Source organism: Schistocerca gregaria, chromosome X (assembly GCF_023897955.1).
Source record: "Schistocerca gregaria isolate iqSchGreg1 chromosome X, iqSchGreg1.2, whole genome shotgun sequence".
NCBI lineage: Eukaryota > Metazoa > Arthropoda > Insecta > Orthoptera > Acrididae > Schistocerca > Schistocerca gregaria.
In genome coordinates, this window is record NC_064931.1 from 525,266,500 (window position 1) to 525,287,722 (window position 21,223).

The following is a 21,223-nucleotide window of genomic DNA, read 5'->3' on the forward strand; positions in this document are numbered from 1 at the left end:
GTCATATAGGAATGACAGCTTGCATAAGGAGCTGTCCTTCACACCAAACCTCGACTACAACACCTGGTAGGGGCCAAATGCATAAACAACGAAAACGTCACACACCCATGTCCAGCATTAATTCATCCTTGCCTCACCCACCTACTAACACGTCATCTGTTCAAATGGCTACAATCACCGCCAAATTTTGCACGCCATTTCTAGTGAGAAGCGCAGGCAAATCATCACCGACGGAAAGAGAAAGATTCCATTTTTTTCCCTTTCGTCACTCAGTGACAGAGAATATTAGCCGTCGTCTGAACAGAAATAACATTAAATCAGTTTCCAGGTTCCCAGAAAAAATAAGTCAAATCAGAAGACTTGTCAAGGAATATATAGAACTCAGAAATCCGGCCGTATCTAAGATACTTTATGAGTGCGGCTGCTGTAATGCCAAGCAAATGGTGCACACTGTTGATTTAAGCCTATGCTATTCCGATAAATCACCCGTGACAGAAGATGCTTTAGAAAAGGGCCACCAAATGTATTCCGTGACACATCGATCATATGGAGCCGGAACGGTTTCTGGGATAACGTAATAACAGAACTGATTGAAATTAAAATCTCGGATAACGTCCTCAATAAAGAATTTGTACTCTGGTCTGCAGTTTAGAACAGCGTGGAATGTGACCACTGGAAGATCGAAGCGGGTGCAGCCAGTAAAGTAATGGCTTATTTGGTGATAGACTGATCACCAGCGACGTCACAGCCGTCAGCCTTCTTTGACATGGCAGTGACTTATCACTTGACTCTGGCCGAGAACAATTCGGCTGAAAGCTAGTGAGGATTTAACACCTGATGTAGTGGGAAGCCCGAGAAGATTTTCTGATTTCATACAGCCACAAGACGATGTATTCACAGTATGGAGCTTAATCATTAATTCATCTTTGCGATCATCGAGTAGCAAACCGTGCATTAGATTCCAATTCAAATGTCCATATTCACAACTGATCGTCTCAAAAACTATCTGTTCTTCCTCAAACTGCGTTGATGGTGGATGTCCTGGCAGCAGAAGTAAACAAGTAAGAAAGTAGGTGAATATCTTCTCTACTGAGGTAACTTTTTACTTTAAGCAATTGTCACTTGTAATGAAACACATTACTCGAGAGACTAAGCCACGTGGTATGGAGTGGAGCTATAATGCTTTCCCGCCACCCAAGGGAATCACATGGAAATTGCCTCATGGCAAAGAACTTTAAGAAACATGAAGGTGTCAAACAATGTCAAGTTTAGAGCAAGGTGCCACAATTAATACCGAATATTATTCCACATGCTTAAAAGTAGAGTCTGGAATATCGTTCCGAAGCCAAACTAGAAACTGCCTAGGAATATGTTTGTAGTTCACGATACTGAGTACCTTCACTCGTCGTTTAGGAATGACAGCTTGCATAAGGAGCTGTCCTTCACACCAAACTTCGAGTAGAGCACCTGGTAGGGGCCAAATGCATAAACAACGAAAGCGTCACACCCCCATGTCCTGTAGCCACCATCATAGCAACAGTCCAGCTACAGAAACGGTGACAGCCGAATGTGGGTTAACTAAAAACCTAACGCAAAGTAATCAGTGTATTTACATACATTTCCTTGTAAAATGCTACAAACCCAGCTAGCATTAATTATGAACTTTTTTCCCAGACATATGGCGGAAACAGGTTAAAATTTTATGATAATGTATTAAATCTTAACTTTTTTTGAAATTATGTCAAGGAATCTGAAAAGAATATAGACTTCTGGCGTGCTCTGTGAAACGGATAATTTCATACAGTACAATTCATTCGCCAAAGGAAGGATGAGTAAATGTGTTTCATGCATTCCATGAATACGTTATAGACTAACAGTGCTTGGAAATCAAACGAGAAGCATTGTTCTTAAATAAACGGCAACTATAGAGTATTTTGAAGATCCTGACATCTGTGAAGCTGAGAGTCAGTAGTTGAGTTGTGCACGGTTGGCGCAAATGACAGAGCACTGGAGAACATATCGCTTCCTCTAATATGAGAAGATGCAAAGAAGAAACAGAATAATGTTGTGGTGCAGTCTTCAGTTCCATTACATCAAATATTGGTAATGGAGATCAACATGAGAGATCTGCAATGCGTGTGTCACTTTTGCCTTGTATTGTGACACCCGTCTACAACAAGGCAGCCATCAATAACTCCCCACATCAGGAACCATACAAAGTAAAATAAAGTTCTAGTCTAGCACAGGACGCAGCCCGTATCTTCTGTACAAGACAATAGATGCGCCAGGTAATCGATGGAAATCATGCAAGGAGGAGTTTTCGGCCGCCCAGATGAAACCAACAAGTTATGGGAGCACAACAGATTCACAAATAACAGGGAAGAAGAAGAGAAATTTTAACGAGCAGTTACAGCTTCTACCATTGGCAGAATTATATATTACTTCTGGTAAATGGTAAAAAAAGGGAAGACCGTTGTTGCCCCAGCAGGTACAGAAGAGGGCAGATCCAACAGTCAAAAGGGGCTACAAACACAATTTTTTTTTTACAGTGTTGATAGGTGATCTTCTTAGTGTACCATCGCATCATTCGTTAGTGTACTTCTGCTCTCACTGAGGATCGGGCATCACAGCGAGAAGCTTAGTGGAGCATCCTCTGACACCTTTATGAGGATCTTCACGTGGCCAAGTCTATCCTCAACAAAGATCACCAGTGCCTCCCTCGGTTCTCAGTCCAGTCGACTAACCCTGTTGCAGTTGTCGGGGCACTCCTGTTTCTCATTGGTGCCACGCCTCACACAACTGCTCAATGAACATTTCTAATGCATAAATGCAATTCAGTTCTTGGGCCCACATAGAACAATTAACATACAATTTATCACCCACCTAGGGCTAGTTACCCTTATCTGTATTGGCTAATTGTTTAATTTCTATGTTGCACGTAAAATACAAATTAATAATGCATTTGTTTGTCTTAATGCCCACAGCTCACGTTCAGCAGTACCTCCTTCATGGCGTCTGTTCTCAACTCTATAAAATTTGATCATTGTCGATACACCTTCACCAGTGTAGTTCTCAGCTAGCATTTAAGTGACTGGTAGGTCAGAAGCGTCACAGTATAATCGTTTACCAATATGGGGCCCTTTAAAGCAACAACTACAGTGCTAATGAAGGAGGAGATAGTTGTGAATCCAGCTAACAGTTCTCTCTCCACAGGAAAACAGATGTCATTTATTCTGCAAGTTCTTAGATAACGCCTTCACATGTTCCTCGACCTGCTAGAAAATCGAATATCTTGTCGTCGAGACACACAAATCAACAATAATAATATTAACATCATCCACACCTTGCACGGTGTTCTGTCGCAACAACCATGGAGCGCTGGGAAGCTCACATGAATGTCCTTTGAGTACGATGCTGCTGTAATCTAGCTTGTGTGCATTCCGAAGGTGTCTTTCTCCCGGAAGATAGCAAACCCAGAGAAGACAAATGATGAAATGCAACCTAAGGCATTACTCACCTGAATAAGCGACTTCCATATGTTGCTCCTCATATCGATAATCACGCTCCCATACTTGCAGCAACCGTACCTGACGATGTCATCGAGTGAACACATATTGTCTGCTGCGAAGACTCGTGTGCACCAACGTAGAATTAACAATATGCACTAAAATGACAGTACATTTCCTTGCATACATTGCCAATTGTATATTCTGCTTTACACAGCAGATAAATCTGTGGGGCCCACATTCTACATCTGCTTTCTATTTCACTGTTTACTCGTCCAGTTTCGATAGACTATAAAAATGACAACATGGAAAAACCTGATATAGTTCCCGTTAACTTGATGTTCAATGCATGCTGCTGGGACCTCGCAAAATGCCATTTGTTACCTTCATCACCATCACCTGAACACACTGCTCCTGTGAATTTCTTTCCCATTCACAGCAGTCTACCTTCGTACCATGTTGACTTCCTTAAGATGACCTAGGTAGTGTGCAATGAATGTCCTTTTACAACTTCTTTTTTCTCCAATAAAAATGAGAACTGCATTACTTATTAAGTCTCTAATTCTTATCATACTTAAGTACTCCACGTACAAGAAATTCAATCTTATTGCGTCAGGTTTGCGCCATCTCTTTCAGCACAAACCAGATACAGTATGGCATACACTTTTACACCATTAGGAAAACTTAGGGCTAATGTATCTGTCTGTGGAATGCCCTGGAGAAACGGAAGGAAATGTTTCCCCAGATAATGACGCAATAGATGCCTTCTGAGGAGCTACTGAAGGGCCAAAGAGGCCGGATCGGGATTCATGGCTCGTTTCATCTGTGCGAGAGACCACTAATAGTACAATGTAGGATACATGTTAAGGACCTTACAATATTTACGATCCAGTAGGACACAGAGGTATGCAGACATTGACAACCTAACATCACTCACAATTGGAATTTTTTTAGAAGAAATAATCTTGGCAAGTATGCATTTTTAGAGTGGAAAATGAGGGCTTACACAAGTGCACCGAAAGTTGCTATAACTCTATTGGCAAGACAAAGAATCTAAGATGGTAAATCATATGTGAGGATTCGTCCTGCGAGATCCTTCTAGTGTGGACTGATGAAAAGCATTTCCACATCTGCTGGAAGGTCACTGAAGACTCTGGTCATGAGTGCAACCAGTCAAAGTCAGTGGGAGACATTGATGCAAACACTGGAGGTTTGGTCGCCCAGCACAAGCGGCAGCTGCAAACAGAAATCATCAACAATGTCTGCCAACTCATGTGAAGCCATTCGATGCTACATGTCACCAACACACCACTTGGTAGAATAATTAAAGGTATCCAGGTGTCCGCCTGCCATTGCTCCATTTGGCTGACGGTAATAACTAACAACCAGGAAAGCGACTCTGAGGTAATTACCAATACAGTGAAGAAATTGTTGCTTTTTTGCATGTGACAGAAAAAAATTAAATTGTTCGTGATAAGTTTTTAAAGGTTAAGTATGAGCAATCCAGCTGTGGTTCAGATCAGATATATTTTCCAAAAATAAATTTTTTTGAAGTGTACTAATATACTTCAGTTATAGTTCTTAAGCTGGTGTTCTTATTTCTTTTATTCGAGATTAGTTTCAAATGTCACACTCATATGCAATTTCTATAATTCGTAAATATAATTAATAAAAATTAACTTCTCGAGCTCGGCAGTATAAGTGACCCATCACCTCCTACTGTCTGGATAATCAAGGTTATTTGAGGAAAACTAGGAAGATCCAGGCAGACTCATAGGATATAATTTGCACAGTCGTGCTTCAGAGATTTCAAATTATCGACGCTTCCCAATGCGGAGCAACAACGAAATTGCTCATTACAAAGTATAAGATGAATGTATCAGTTAATCACCTGCAGGAAAACAGGTATTATAGACATAGCTCTTACCCATTTTCTCAATGATAAATTCTACACTCTAACCGAGAGCCTGTTATCATCTCACACATTTCAATTGAGGACATTAGTTTTCATCAGTGATCTGTCACTGATAAAAGCTTATGTTTGTCTTTAAATATAAGCACCTGCGGCACCCAAAAACATTAGAGAAAATATTCAGTCACTCAATATATAGGAATCCATAATACTAGAAATACAGGACTACCTTCCTGTTTGTCTTGGTGTCTTAATTCTGACGCTCGTAAATTTTTATTGTTTTGATAAATGATATTTCTGGATAGTCAAGGTCATTTCAGGAGAACTAGGAAGATCGAGGCGGACTCATAGGACATAATTTGCACAGTCGTGCTTCGGAATTTTCAAATAGTCGTAGTAAATTAAAAAATCAGAACTGTTTAACGTATAACGAAAGAAATTTTATTTAAATACACAGTAGAAAAATAGGAATCAAAATAAGTACTTTTGCAATACTATAATTCAGCTGTCCACATACATTCTAAGGAGTGCGAATCACTTCTAACAGAAATCCCTGAGATTCATGCCTCTCCATAGGTTTCAGTAAATACATCTTCGCAGCACATAAATACATTGCGTTCCGTATGGCAGTAAATCGGAAGACATATTAACAACGATTTTATAGGAACTATGACAGTTTGTTCTCTGTTCTCTAGGTCTTCATCATATTTATTTTATGATGATCGCAGCACCGCCAATTCAAAATGAATCTTAAAGTTATGAGAAATAAAACGATCACAGCACTGAATAACTGTACCTTCTGAGTTTTTGCTCCCCAACACAGATTTGAGGGCATGATTTTACAGGCTCTATGATTAATCGTTCACATTCAGGCTTGTAATGAGGCGTAATTCTCGCAGCGATAATGTCAACCCACATACCTGTTCCATTTTCGAGTGTTAATGGATGGCTCGGTGAATTACAGTTAGTTATAACTCCCAGCTTATTGTCTTCGACTGCAGCAGGAGTGTCCATTACTTGTAGAGACTTGGCTTCACTCATAGCTCTGTCTTCATCATCGTCGTCTGTAACGCACTGTACCAAGTACAGTGCGATTCCTCCGACAATTGGGGGCACTCCAGCCAGCAGGAAAGGTATTGTGTACGATTTGGTGTGGTCGTATATAATACCTGTCAACATAAAGAGCAAATCAATGTTCTTCCTCCACCTCAAAATGGTTAAAATGGCTCTAAGCACTATGGGACTTAACATCTGAGGTCATCAGTCCTCTCGACTTAGAACTACTTAAACCTAACTAACCTAAGGACATCACACACATCCATGCCCAAGGCAGGATTCGAACCTGCGACCGTAACAGCAGCGCGATTCCGGACTGAAGTGCCTAGAACCGCTCGGCCATAGCGGCCGGCCTTCCACAACATACGACAGAAAGTTGGTTTCAATAAATAATGGGAACTAATATATTTTAACTTAATTTATGAAATTAGGGGACATGCGAGTAAAAGTAACATAACTTTCAGTACACAAAACTATGCATTCACCGTAGATATCAGGCATACATGATGTACAAGATTTTTCAGTAGTTGCGACAGAGCATTGGATGAGAACACAAATAGTAAAATATAACATATTTTAAAATACATCCTTCGGCCTTACATAAGAAATTTTGTTAATTTACTCTTTGATTGTTCTCTGCAATGGTGTTGTCTTTACGGAACTATTATTCTTGAACGCAGCACCAGGCGTACGCTCCCCCCAAGGAGATACTGAAGCTTTGGCCATATGAACTATCAGTCAAGGCAGTAGTCAAATATTTTGGACTCCATATAGACCTAAAATTTCGGTAGAAGACACACATTACAGAAGTCGACGTAAACTGCAGAAAATCCACTAATTTACTGCTAGATATCATGGGTGTGAGCTGGGGTGTGGATGCAGAAGTGGGACTAAGAATTTATCGTGCTTTGATGCGTCCACACATGGATTATGCTTGTCTTAATTTGGGTCAGTTCCAGAACATATCAAAGACGACTAGATAAATGTCAGTACAAAGCGCTTGCAGTATGCTAGGGCTAAAAATACGTTATCCTTTCTGATTCTAGAACATTATGGGAACTATTAAGACATCTGCACAGCACACAATCCAACAAGCTAACAGCATATGACATCATGACTCTGGTATTACAGACCACAACTAGGAATCAGGAAGTTACCATGTGGTGGATCAAAGCACACTATAGCATTCTTGGTCACGAAACAGTAGACAAGGTAGCTACAGCAGCAGTCTATAACGGAGAGAGAGGACACATGGAATTGCCATCGGCAGATATTTTATACGCTATTAGATAAGAAACCAGAGAGAAGTGGAACACATAAGAGAAATACAAATGCAAAGATCAGGCTGAAGTGAACCCGATGCTGATTGCTAACTTATGGCACGAGGAACATCGATGCTGCAGAATACTGATGGACACTATAAAGTGCCTCACATTCAACGACGGCTGTTACAGGAAGCAACTACATCTTACTGGTCTGCTCGCGTCCCCAGTGTGCAGCTGTGGTGAAGAAGAGGGTGTCAACCACATCGTTCTTGGCTGCACGAACAGATACGACCCTACAAGTCACCTACTATAATGCCTGGTCGCCACTCGTTGCTGTTTGCCGACGTGTGCCACCGTACAGCTCTGCCTTTTAAATGCCTTTTTCTTGGAAGAGCAGGGCAACTTCTGATATGATTCTACCGTGATTTTATGTTTATGGTGATGTACAATATAGCAAATACAATGCGTATATTGCTTCTCAGTGTCTCAAACTTTATGTGCACGATGATGGCTGTTTGAGTCCCGTTCAGATGCCAAAATAAATATCAACAGAGCGAACTATCCAGTATTTCCACTCAGGATAGTGAGTGACAGCTTTGGTTAAGTGTGAAAAGTTCTATGTAATTCGTAAAAATACAGTGAGCATCGGATCAGAACATACTTGGTAAACATTTAAGTGTCTGTACCATCGCTTAGAAATCTAAAGGTACTAAAGGTACGAACATGTGAAATAAATAACAAGAAAGTTGAAAGGTAGACACGGATTTGTTAGAAGGATTCTGGGAAACTGCAGTGCATCTATTAGGATGACAGTAAGTCGACCAGGTGGTAGGTGTCGAAGAAATTCAAAGACACACTGCTATACTCCTAAGATGTCGACATAACTCGTAAGAAAGCGTATCTCAGATTCTCAGTGAAATGAAATGAGAATCTCTAGAACAAATCTCACGTTGCTCTTGCGAAACCTTATTCGCCAACTTAGAGAACTGTTATTAGACGTAGATTGTAAAACAGTTCCATTGTATATTTCGCACAGGAGTCACGAGAATGATATAAGACAAAATAGGACCCGTACGGTACCAGACTGGCAGCAACTTTTTCCTCGCTCTTCACGCGAATGGAAAACGGCAAAAAGTAGCTAGCACCAGTGAGAAGCACACTCCACTAAGCATAAAACTCTGGCTTTCTGAGTATATACGCAGACTATGTACTCATATTATTTTAAGTGAGGTGGAAAGAAGAAACCAGACCGATATGGTTTTCCTATAATTTCGAAAAGCTTTCAATTTAGAGCCAAAAAGACGCCTGCTGAAGGAAATACGTTCATTTGGGATAAATATCTAGATTTATGATTAATTTTACGCCTTACTGATACACAACATGTTACCTTTAACGAAGAGTCATCCGTAGACACACACAAACGAGTTATTTAAGATTTTCACATTATGTGAAAATACGAAATATATGAATATTTTGGTAACTGAAAGTTGTCTTAGATGTTCCTCTTTCATAACATAATCTCATACAGATAATACCCGAACAAAAACAATTTTCATGAATCAGTCAAAGAAGGTTTCTATCTGCTGTTTATGTAAGCAGCATATCGCCACAGTGTGGATTTCTTAATTCGAGCCATTGCAATATTCACATGGTCCTGTCTTCATTTTAGGAAACAGATGAAAATTACAGAGCGTGAACTAAATGGTAAGATGCAACATCGTCGTAAGTTGCAGTCTCCTAAACTCTTCCATGGTGAGTTGTATGGCCTAGCGTTGTCTTGCTGCAACAAAGCTTTCTCTCGAATGAGATTTTCACTCTGCAGTGGAGTGTGCACTGAAAAGCTTTCTATGTCTCCCATCGAAATCCCCCGAGGCCATTTCTTACAGCTCGAAGAATCCGTGTGCCTTCTTGAATGATTGGTTGTGTTTCGTTCCAGGAAATCGATATGGGTAACTCCATCGGCACCCCAAATGGCAGATGCCATCTCTCGCCTTCTGCTGACAATTGTCGTCCAACTCTTAGTTTATCAACAATTCCGTTGTTCCGCTACGTCAGCTTTATATATGTTTAGTTTACCCAGCGCTGCACAGTACAACACAGCCATCACCACGAGCTACTTTCATCCGTCAATATATTTAGGCTTGAAGCATCACTTTCTGCTGTCAGGAACTCGATGAGAGCACGTTGCTTCAGTCACAGTGACGATTTTCCTTTATACGCTCTCTTTTCAGCCACGATAATATAAGCAAATAATCACAGCAACAGCTTGCGGCTGAGGATGTAGCAGAGACTCTACACAATTTGTTGAAACCAGTTACACAGCAATACTGACACATGTTACGGAGCTGATGGAAGCATTGCTTACCATTCAACTGTTGTACATTAATGACTAAGACGGTAATGAAATTGCAATCTCCCACTTTTCGCGAATAGCACTATCATTTCTGGAGGAGTGCTACATCTACATCTGCATCTGCATGATTATTCTGCAACTAACACTTAAGCTCCTGGCAAAGGGTTCTTCGAACCACCTTCAGACTATTTCTCTACTGTTCCACTATCGAACAGCGAGTGGGAAAAATAAACAGTTAAATCTTTCTGTACGAACTCTGATTCTCTTGTGATGATCATTGCTCCCTATGTAGGTTGGCGGCACTAAATATTTTCACATTGAGAGGAGGAAGTTGGTGATTGAAATGTCGTGAAAAGATCTTGGCGCAACGAAAACCACCTTTGTTTTAATGACTGTCATCCCAACTCGCTTATCATATCCGTGACACTCGCTCCCCTATTTCGCAATAATACAAAAGGATCTGTCCTTTTCTGAACTTTTTCGATGTCCTCCGTCAATCTTATCTAGTAAGAATCCGATACTGCACAACAATGTTCTAGCAGAGGACGAACAACCGTAGAGTAGGCAGTCTCTTTAGTAGACCAGTTACATCTTCTAAGTGAGCTGCCAATAAACCGTAGTCTTTGGTTTGCCTTCCCCAAAACATTATTTATGTGATCGTTACAACTTAAATCCTTCGTAATAGTAATTCCTAGTATTTAGTCAAATTGACAACCTTTAGCTTTGTGTGATTCACCACGTAATCGAAATTTAGCGGATATATTTTTGTACTGATGTTGATGACCTCACACTTTTCCTTATTGAGAGGCAATTGCCATATTTGGCACCATTCAGGTATCGTCTCTACGTCATTTTCAATTGGTTCCAATCTTCTAATGACTTTACTAGACGGTAAATCATATCATCATCTGCAAATAAGCTAAGGGGGCTGCTCAGATTATCTCAAAAAATGTTCAAATGTGTGTTAAATCTGATGGGACTTTACTGCTAAGGTCATCAGTCCCTAAGCTTACACACTACTTAACCTAAATTATCCTAAGGACAAACACACACACCCATGCCTGAGGGAGGACTCGAACCTCAGCCGGGACTCAGATTATCTCCTAACTCATTAATGTAGATTAAGAAGAGCAGATGGCCTATAATAACACTTCCTTGGGGAACTCTGGACATCAGTTGTGTTTACCTCGATAATTTTTCTTCAATTATTACGTACTGTAACTTTTCGAGAGGAAATCGCAGATCCCGATAAAAAAAGCTGTAGCAATATCCAATCGGTTACGCAAACTATGACACTGGTGAAAAAACTGCCAGTTAGTTCCAAACGAAAGGAAATAGTAGTACACTTTGACTTAATAATCTACAGACGACAAATAGATTCAATCATATCATACTAACACCTGCGAATAAGAGTGCGCAGGGGTATTAAGTGGAACGATCACGTATGTTCATTCGAAGGTAAAGTAATTAGTAAGCCTAGTTCATTGATTGAACACAGGTAAAATTTATGTGCTTATGAAACACTCTTATACTTATAATGCTGAAGAGTATGGTAGCCGCATCAGATAGCACTTACACAGGACATCGACATCAGAGCTCGAATGTTTGATGAAAAACTAAACGGAAAAGATGCAAAATCTGTTGTCTTATGAAAACTGATTTAATATATCCAAATAAAGTTTAATGTGCAATACAATAAAATGTACCATCTGCCAAGTACTTGAGAGTACATACGTAGATGTAACACAAATAACCTATAGTACTATCTTTGGCCACACAACAGCCTCCGAAGAGAAAAAAGCCATTACAGTCGTGGTAGGAAGAGTTGACAGCTGTTGACTATAGTAATACTATCTGCAACAGCAGCCGCTATTTGGTATCGTCTGTTTGTGAAGCCCATGTCCAGGTTTCTCTGTGTATTCATTACTGTCTGCAGCGTCCATATTGACCGTGCATGTTTGCAAATCTAATCCACCCATCATCCAATAGTTTTTCACGTCCATCTTAAGGTGCGTTTACATGGAACATATTTTACGGCAATGTGTGGTCATAATAATGTTGCCGTCAACACTGCCGAAATTTTGCTGCAACAAATGGCTCTATCGCGGTATGACCAGGCAATATTGCCCATGGAGCAGGCTGTTCAAAGTACAAAAATAGTTCAAATGGCTCTGAGCACTATGCGACTTAACTTCTGAGGTCATCAGTCGCCTAGAACTTAGAACTAATGAAACCTAACGAACCTAAGGACATCACGCACATCCATGCCCGAGTGTTCTAAGTAGTTGCCAAGGTATGGCGGATGTGTTATTCGCCAGGGGTGAAGAATATTACTTTTGGTCGGGCCATACATATCTCTGTCATTGTCTGCACAGTCGTCACTCTCACTCTTAGTATTGCTTCCACTTTATCACGCTGAGAGCGCTGTAGTGCTAAGCAGCGTAATCTGAACGGTGGAATATTATTGTCACGTCATAACCACAGTCAAGTCCAAATCCGAAAGCAGGGTTATCATTTACGTACAGCACTTAGCACTAAAAGCACGTTTATTACGGACACCAACGCACAGACGGATCGAAACTGCCTCTTGTTCGAAGAATGCTGCTATTGATTCAACCGTCGTATATTCCAGAATATGGAAACATTAGAAACATAAGAAGGAATTTCTAGAACCTTCTAGAGGTGATAATTCTACATAACAAATATTTCCTCCTGATAGGACGGGAACTGGCGGGCCACAGAGCGCTAGACAGCGACTCTAGCCGCTACTCCACATCCTATGCAGCACAGCTCGCGGCAGTATTTATTTTGTTTCAATTTGAAAGTTGGCACCCGTACGTAGAGAGCTACAAGAATAAAGAAGGCGGAAAACGAGAGAACCACGAGTTTCACAAATGTGATTTGTACATCTACGGGTACAGCTGTGGAGCGTGGAAATTATGCTACATACAAATATCGAAACCTGAATAAGGAGCTCCTCGCTACTACACTCGCAGTAGATATGTAGCACTGAGCCATAGTTGTGGTATAAATAGATTCTTAAGGCTTTCAAGTTGTTTAAGCCTTATCATGTGTGTTTCCTCGTTCATCAGCATCAACGTGTCAGCTACATTGATCTTTTACTAAAGTCTTTGTACAGTGTACATGAGCAGTGACCCACCACGGTAGCCGAGATAGCTGACGCACGCTTGTGTGGTGACACTTGACTCGGAAGTAAGGCGGTTCCAATCCTGGAGGTGTGTGAGACTTTTCACTGCCCGTATTTTTGGTCGGCAAGGGAGGAGAGGCGGTGGTGTTAAGTTCTGATCACCAGCCTTTGCACCAATGTCCGGATTTAATTACAAACCTCTCCGCAGTGCTCCATGACATGAGAGCGTGTGATACAGTTGGTGCTGTTCCTCTGTCCGATGGGGACGTCACGCTCTGCGGCTCGCTTAGTGCTTTTACAGAGGAGTAGGCTATGTGCTGGCACCGGTTTTCATCCTCTACCTTCCCCTTATCCATAACAACACAAACCCAACACTACACTGTTCAACCACACATCACAGTCATCTACACCACACAGATACATCCTTGACAATTCATATCAGGTCGGAAGAAGGCAATAGAAAACCACCTTCACTTGGACCTTGCCATGAGCAGCAGTACAGGATTCTTACATCTGCTCCCCCTACGCTCATTCAATGTGTAATAGTCACTCACAGACGGCAGATGGCAGCACACGTAGTGGAAGGTATATAAAGTGTGTCGGGGGAACGTGGGAAACAGTGCAGCCGTTGTCGTAATGCAGAAACGGAGCGATTTTTCTGACATCCAAAAGCTCTTGATCATTGGGTTTCGGGCAGGGGGTGGAAGAAGCAGTTCCGAAACGGCTAAATCTGTAAACTGTTCGCATGCCACCGTGATTAAAGTATACAGTGCATGGCAAAATGGCGCTATCCAAAACCGGCGCCGAGGCAACTGTGGTGCACTATGGGCATTAGGTGACATAGGTGAAGGACTGTGGGGATGTGCAACTGTTGGGCAACTGAACGTCCACATGAACCAAGAAGATACCAAAAGTGTCTCCTCAACGACCGTCCAGCAAACGTTGTAGTTTATGGGTATCCGCAGCAAGCCCCTGGTTGTTGCACCCATGCTGCCTGCTGTTCATCGGCGATGAAGGCTGGAATTTCCACACCAGTAACGCAACTGAACATCCACTGAGTACCGACAGGGTGCCTTTTCAGACGAATCACGTTTTATGCCAAAATCCAATGGTTTACTGCGAATCTGGTTGTGAACTGGCATATAGTCTTCAATATTGGTATTGTTCTTGCCATTTCCGGAACCGGTTGATTTTACTATATATCCAAAACTGTATTTCAACATTCTGAAGGAGGTATGTATCCATAATCGGTTTACAGGTTAAACTTTTGGAAGCAATTCGCTTTCCTCCATTTCGCGGACGATATGGTGGTCCGTGTGAACACTTCTGGGTCAAAAATGTATTGCCACAAACATTTCCTGGCAACATTGGCCAGCAATGTTGAGGTTTCCACTCTAATGGCCACCAATTCTGGCGGGCTATATTGTTGGAAACATGCAATTTCTGTGGCACTCGTAAACATACCTTTGGCTAACCTATATGAATAAAGCAGAGAACTTTCTGAGTCCATTATCCAACACATGGATGTGCGTAACGTAACTATGTCGGTGCGTGAGAAACAGCGTGTTGTGATCGAGTTCCTAACCGTAGGAAACGTGCCTCCATTCTAAATCCATAGAAGAATGAAAGCCGTGTACTGTGATGATCGTATCGACATTAGCAATGTGTTACAGGTGATAAAAGTTGTGTTCACCATTCCCCCCTTCCCCCGAAAACAAGAGAGCACCAGTGGAGTTCTGCCACAGAGGATCATCGAGGCCAATAAGGTACTACACCATGCCATCAGCAAGCAAAGTCATGCTCACAGTGTTCTGGTTTCAAGGTGTTGTGCACATAGAGTTCAGGAATAAAGGCGCCACCGTAAACTCTGCAAGGCACTTTGAGACCCGAGACCCTCAGCAAACTGAAAGCCCGAATGCGAAGAGTTCGCCCACACGTGCAGCACCCTCTCCTTCACTATGACAATGTCAGACCAAACATGAGCGCTTCGACATCTGCAACAATTCGACGCCTTGGGTTCACTGTCAACGAACATCTTCTATTCAGTCCCGACTTGGCCCCATCCGATTTTCCTGTTTCCAGAGTTTACAAAACACCTTCCAGAACTGCACTTTGGTAGTTATGAAGCGGTGGAAACAGAGGTGAGGTTGTGGCTCCGTCAACAAAGTCAAACAATTTACAGTGACGGTATCAACAAATTGATCTCTCGTTGGCACAAATGCGTACGTCACCAGGACGCCCATGCCGAGAAATAAATATAGAGACATGAAGAATAAGGATGTAAACTGTTAACAAAGTTCATTTTCTTTAGAAAGCTGTAAGAGTTTTCACATAAAACTTTCGAAGCTATTACTTTTCAGCACGCTCTCGTATTAAGGCCATGAAACATTTGAAAAAAAATCTGTAGAGATATTAGGTCAAGAACAACTTAACAAATTATGTAGTGTGCGAAAGACCAGCTCTCAAAGGTTTTTCGATTGTTTATAAATTTACTGCGTGTCCACTCTCCATCATGCAGCACACGTGTAATTGGTAGTCCAGTTCCGCACAAACCCGATACAGCATATCAGGAGTGACGGTAAGCACAGCTGCTGTGACGCGGTGCTGAATGCCTCTGAGGTTCTGTGGAACAGATAGAGTATAAACATTATCCTTGATGTAACAGCACAAGAAAAAAATGACAAGGAATCCAGTCTGGTGCCCGTTGTGGCCACTCTAGTGGCGCCAGGTCAGCGACTTAGCAACGTCTCATTCCGATAAACTTGTACACAGCTGTGGAAAAGTGGAGAAGTGCCATCTCCTTGAAAGACGAAATCCTTGCTGTCAGTTTCAGGTTGTATCACGACCCTCAACTGGAGCATTTCGAGATAGGTGATACCATTTTCAGCCACTGCGATCAGTGGCACTCCTGTCGGCTGTCTTCCAACCTAACTTCCGGCACCATGCAAAAAAATTAATAAATAAAACTTTGAGAGTTTATCTTTCACGTACTGTAGCATTTTTTAAGTTGTGTGTAGCCATTTACCTATACTGGTATTTTATGATGTATCATGGACTTCATAATTAGTTGTAGAAAATCATCACTGGGTTCTATGACCTCGTTGGACACGATACTAGAAGCAAAAAAGTCTCAGGCAACATAGGTTCGCAAAGAAACCGCTTGCGAAATAACTGCGATAATTATCAGGCTCCAGTGACTTGAGCGACAGCAAGTGGAATGACAACATAAAACAAACAGTATGGAAAGCAGATTCGAGACTGTGAGTCGTAGGAAGACTTTTAACGAGATGTAATTCTTTCCAGTCAAAAAGTGGCCTACAAGGCACCTGTTCGACCGATTCTTGAGTACTGTTCATCAATCTGGGACCCTTACCGGGTAGAACTGATACAGAAGGTCCGACGAAGAATGACGCGTTTCGTCACGTGATCGTTTACTCGTCGCGAGAGCGTTACAGAGATAATCAACAAACTCGAGTGGCAGACGTCACAAGACAGGCGTTGAGGATCAGGGAGAAAGTTCGAGAGAGTACTTTGTGCGAATGGTCGGACAATATACGAGGGTCAGTCAAAAAGTAATGCCTCCTATTTTTTTTTCTACGTTTAATTGTCAGGAAATTTAAATGCAATTACATAGGTTGAAAACCACAACATTGAGGATCATTTTGTCATTTTTCAATGTAATATCCGCCCATCTCTACAGTTTTGGTCCATCTCTGAACAAGGGCATGTATCCCAGCACGGTAAAAATCACAGCTCTGCTTCCTAAGCCATTGACGCACGGATGTTTTGACGGCCTCCTCATCTTCAAAATGAATCCCACGATGAGCTTCTTTTAGTGGCCCGAACAGATGGAAGTGTGATGGTGCCAGGTCAGGGCTGTATGGGGGATGAGGCAAAACTTCCCATCCAATTTTGACAATCTCGTCAGAGGTGTGACGACTGGTGTGTGGTCTTGCATTGTCATGCAAAAGAAGAACATCTGCCATTGATTTTGTTGGGCGAACTCGCTGAAGACGTGCTTTAAGTTTTTTGAGGGTTGTGACGTATTGAACAGAATTTATTGTGCATCCCTGCTCCAAAAAATCAACCAGAATCACACCCTCTGTATCCCAGAAAACTGTTGCCATAACTTTCCCTGCCGATCGCACAGTTTTGAATTTTTTCTTCCTCGGCGAGCTTGTGTGACGCCACTCCATTGACTGCCTCTTTGATTCGGGTTCAAAAAAATGCACCCATGTTTCGTCCCCGGTCACAATTTTTTTCAGAAACTCATCTCCCTCCAAACGGAAGCGCTGCAAGTGTTGGGAGGCTATTGTTTTCCTTGCCTCTTTATTCTGATCGGTTAACATTCTTGGAACCCACCGTGCACAAACTTTTGAGTACCCCAATTGTTTAATAATCGTGATCACACTGCCTTTACTAAGAGAAATAATGCGACACACTTCATCTGCAGTCACCCGACGGTCACCACGAATGATGTCATCAACTTGCTGAATGTTGTGTGGAGTCACTGCACTCACCGGCCTGCCTCTCCGCTTTTCGTCAGTCAACGGTGTTTGCCCTTCAGCTTCCTTACAACGACGAACCCATAGTCTAACAGTGCTGACATCCACTGTCACAACACCATACACCTTCTTCAGTCTTTCATGAATGCGCATGGGCGTTTCACCTTCTGCATTCAAGAATTCAATCACCCAACGCTGTCTCAAACGAACATCGATTTCGGCCATCTTACAAACTTCTGCTGTGCTGCCACCTGTTGACACAGAAAGTTACTACTGCAGTGGATTGCAGAAGAAGGTTTGAGGAATGGCGCCAAATTCAAATTTTTCACTTAACTTAATTTTTTTAAGTAGAAAAAAAATGGGAGGCATTACTTTTTGACCGACCCTCGTACACTCCTGGAAATTGAAATAAGAACACCGTGAATTCATTGTCCCAGGAAGGGGAGACTTTATTAACACATTCCTGGGGTCAGATACATCACATGATCACACTGACAGAACCACAGGCACATAGACACGGGCAACAGAGCATGCACATTGTCGGCACTAGTACAGTGTATATCCACCTTTCGCAGCAATGCAGGCTGCTATAATCCCATGCAGACGATCGTAGAGATGCTGGATGTAGTCCTGTGGAACGGCTTGCCATGCCATTTCCACCTGGCGCCTCAGTTGGACCAGCGTTCGTGCTGGACGTGCACACCGCGTGAGACGACGCTTCATCCAGTCCCAAACATGCTCAATGGGGGACAGATCCGGAGATCTTGCTGACCAGGGTAGTTGACTTACACCTTCTAGAGCACGTTGGGTGGCACGGGATACATGCGGACGTGCATTGTCCTGTTGGAACAGCAAGTTCCCTTGCCGGTCTAGGAATGGTAGAACGATGAGTTCGATGACGGTTTGGATGTACCGTGCACTATTCAGTGTCCCCTCGACTATCACCAGAGGTGTACGGCCAGTGTAGGAGATCGCTCCCCACACCATGATGCCGGGTGTTGGCCCTGTGTGCCTCGGTCGTATGCAGTCCTGATTGTGGCGCTCACCTGCACGGCGCCAAACACGCATACGACCATCATTGGCAGCAAGGCAGAAGCGACTCTCATCGCTGAAGTCGACACGTCTCCATTCGTCCCTCCATTCACGCCTGTCGCGACACCACTGGAGGCGGGCTGCACGATGTTGGGGCGTGAGCGGAAGACGGCCTAACGGTGTGCGGGACCGTAGCCCAGCTTCATGGAGACGGTTGCGAATGGTCCTCGCCGATACCCCAGGAGCAACAGTGTCCCTAATTTGCTGGGAAGTGGCGGTGCGGTCCCCTACGGCACTGCGTAGGATCCTACGGTCTTGGCGTGCATCCGTGCGTCGCTGCGGTCCGGTCCCAGGTCGACGAGCACGTGCACTTTCCGCCGACCACTGGCGACAACATCGATGTACTGTGGAGACCTCACGCTCCACGTGTTGAGCAATTCGGCGGTACGTCCACCGGGCCTCCCGCATGCCCACTATACGCCCTCGCTCAAAGTCCGTCAACTGCACATACGGTTCACGTCCACGCTGTCGCGGCATGCTACCAGTGTTAAAGACTGCGATGGAGCTCCGTATGCCACGGCAAACTGGCTGACACTGACGGCGGCGGTGCACAAATGCTGTGCAGCTAGCGCCATTCGACAGCCAACACCGCGGTTCCTGGTGTGTCCGCTGTGCCGTGCGTGTGATCATTGCTTGTACAGCCCTCTCGCAGTGTCCGGAGCAAGTATGGTGGGTCTGACACACCGGTGTCAATGTGTTCTTTTTTCCATTTCCAGGAGTGTATTACTTACTCCCATATACATCTCGCGAAGTGGCCGAGATGAGAAAGGTCGAGAAATTAGAGCTAATACAAAGGCTTATCGATCATCTTTCTTCTCATACACCGTTCGCAAGTGGAACAGGCAAGGGGGGTTCAGTTAGTGGTACCGTAAGTAACCTCAGACGCACACCGTCAGGTGGCTTGCGGACTATTGACGTTAATAATGTAGATTCTATGTAAACGTCATCCCAGTTAGGAATAGATAACAATAGTATACAAATACTTTGGTAGAAGTTCAGGTTTTTTGAATGAACACGACTACAGTTACGTGACTACAGTCATAGTTACAGGAGGAGTTCGAAGTGTGTCCTTGTATCCGTATGTATGCCTGTACCCGTTGCCGCAATGAGTTCCGAGTCATTTCAAATACGCCTGGATTATTTCGAATCTCCTGACAAGCATTGACAAGTCTCAGCTCCAGTTCTTCGACCGTGTTAACCGCGGTAGCGCACGCTACACCTAGGAAGTGCCCAAACAAAGAAATTCATGAGGTTCAAATCAGGTGATGTAGATGGCCACTGCACAGCTTCTCCTCCCCCAATCAATCTTTGCCCATATCGGCGTGTTACATGTCGCCCCACCAAAGCAGCAAAATTTGCCAGTGCTCAATCATGCACGTACTAAATCCTCCGACGTTGCTCTAAGAAAACATCCGCAAGCAATCCTGCAAGATGATGCCGCAGAAACCGAAGGTAGTTCCGTCCACTGAGTTTATTTCGTAACATTTACTGCCCAATAAGACCATCCATCTCCTAGTACCCCCAACCACACATTAAATGAGAAACGTGCTCATGTGGAGACTCATGCACAGCATGTGGGTTGGAGCCTAGATGATTCCAAACGTGCGAATTGTGACAATTGAACACACCATCACAAGTGAAACCTCCTTCGTCTGTAAATAAAATGTTACTACCATACGTAGACTTGCACCAAAATCTGCTTCACTAAGATACTGAAGTCGTTGGATGTGATACGCGTACGTTACACTGCGATGCATTAATTATTCTCCAACCAGTACTGTGGCTCATTAAAGACATTTGTGTGGCTAGTCTCCTTGACGAGATTCCTGCAGAGCGCTCGACTGTTCCAGCAGCAAATGTTCACACAGAGGTGTAATTCTAATAGACCTACCCGTTACCGCAGCATGAACACAGCTTCCAGTCTCTAAGAGGCGTTGATGCACCCTTGTGAACGTTCGAGTCTCGGGATACCTTTAGGCATGGTATGCCTCTTGCTACAAACGTACAGCCTCCCATGCATTGCCATTAGCCTGCCATATATGAAATGTATATTCGCATATTCCTCGTTACAGTGATGTTCCGTGTTACCACCAACACTTGCACAATACGCATCTCGTAGTCGTGCGGTAGCGTTCTCGCTTCCCACGCCCGGGTTCCCGGGTTCGATTCTCGGCGGGGTCAGGGATTTTCTCTGCCTCGTGATGGCTGGGTGTTGTGTGATGTCCTTAGGTTAGTTAGGTTTAAGTAGTTCTAAGTTCTAGGGGACTGATGACCATAGATATTAAGTCCCATAGTGCTCAGAGCCACTCCCACAATACAATTGACGCTCTGTAAACAGCTGATATGAGTGGCACTCTGACTGTGTACTATACTGTCGTGTCCATTC

At 43.2% G+C, this 21,223-nt stretch overlaps 1 protein-coding gene across 2 annotated transcripts in view; it reads right to left on the reverse strand.

Moving 5' to 3' along the window:
* The window catches only part of LOC126297622 (monocarboxylate transporter 10), a 428,114-nt gene that overhangs the window by 19,186 nt on the left and 387,705 nt on the right, over positions 1-21,223 (reverse strand). The window contains exon 6 of one of the 2 annotated variants that reach the window (XM_049988638.1): positions 6,339-6,587. In XM_049988638.1, coding sequence (XP_049844595.1) covers positions 6,339-6,587 — 249 coding nt within the window. Of the gene's footprint in view, positions 1-5,834; positions 6,588-21,223 lie in introns of those variants that run through there. The other variant, XM_049988637.1, reaches the window with a different exon arrangement.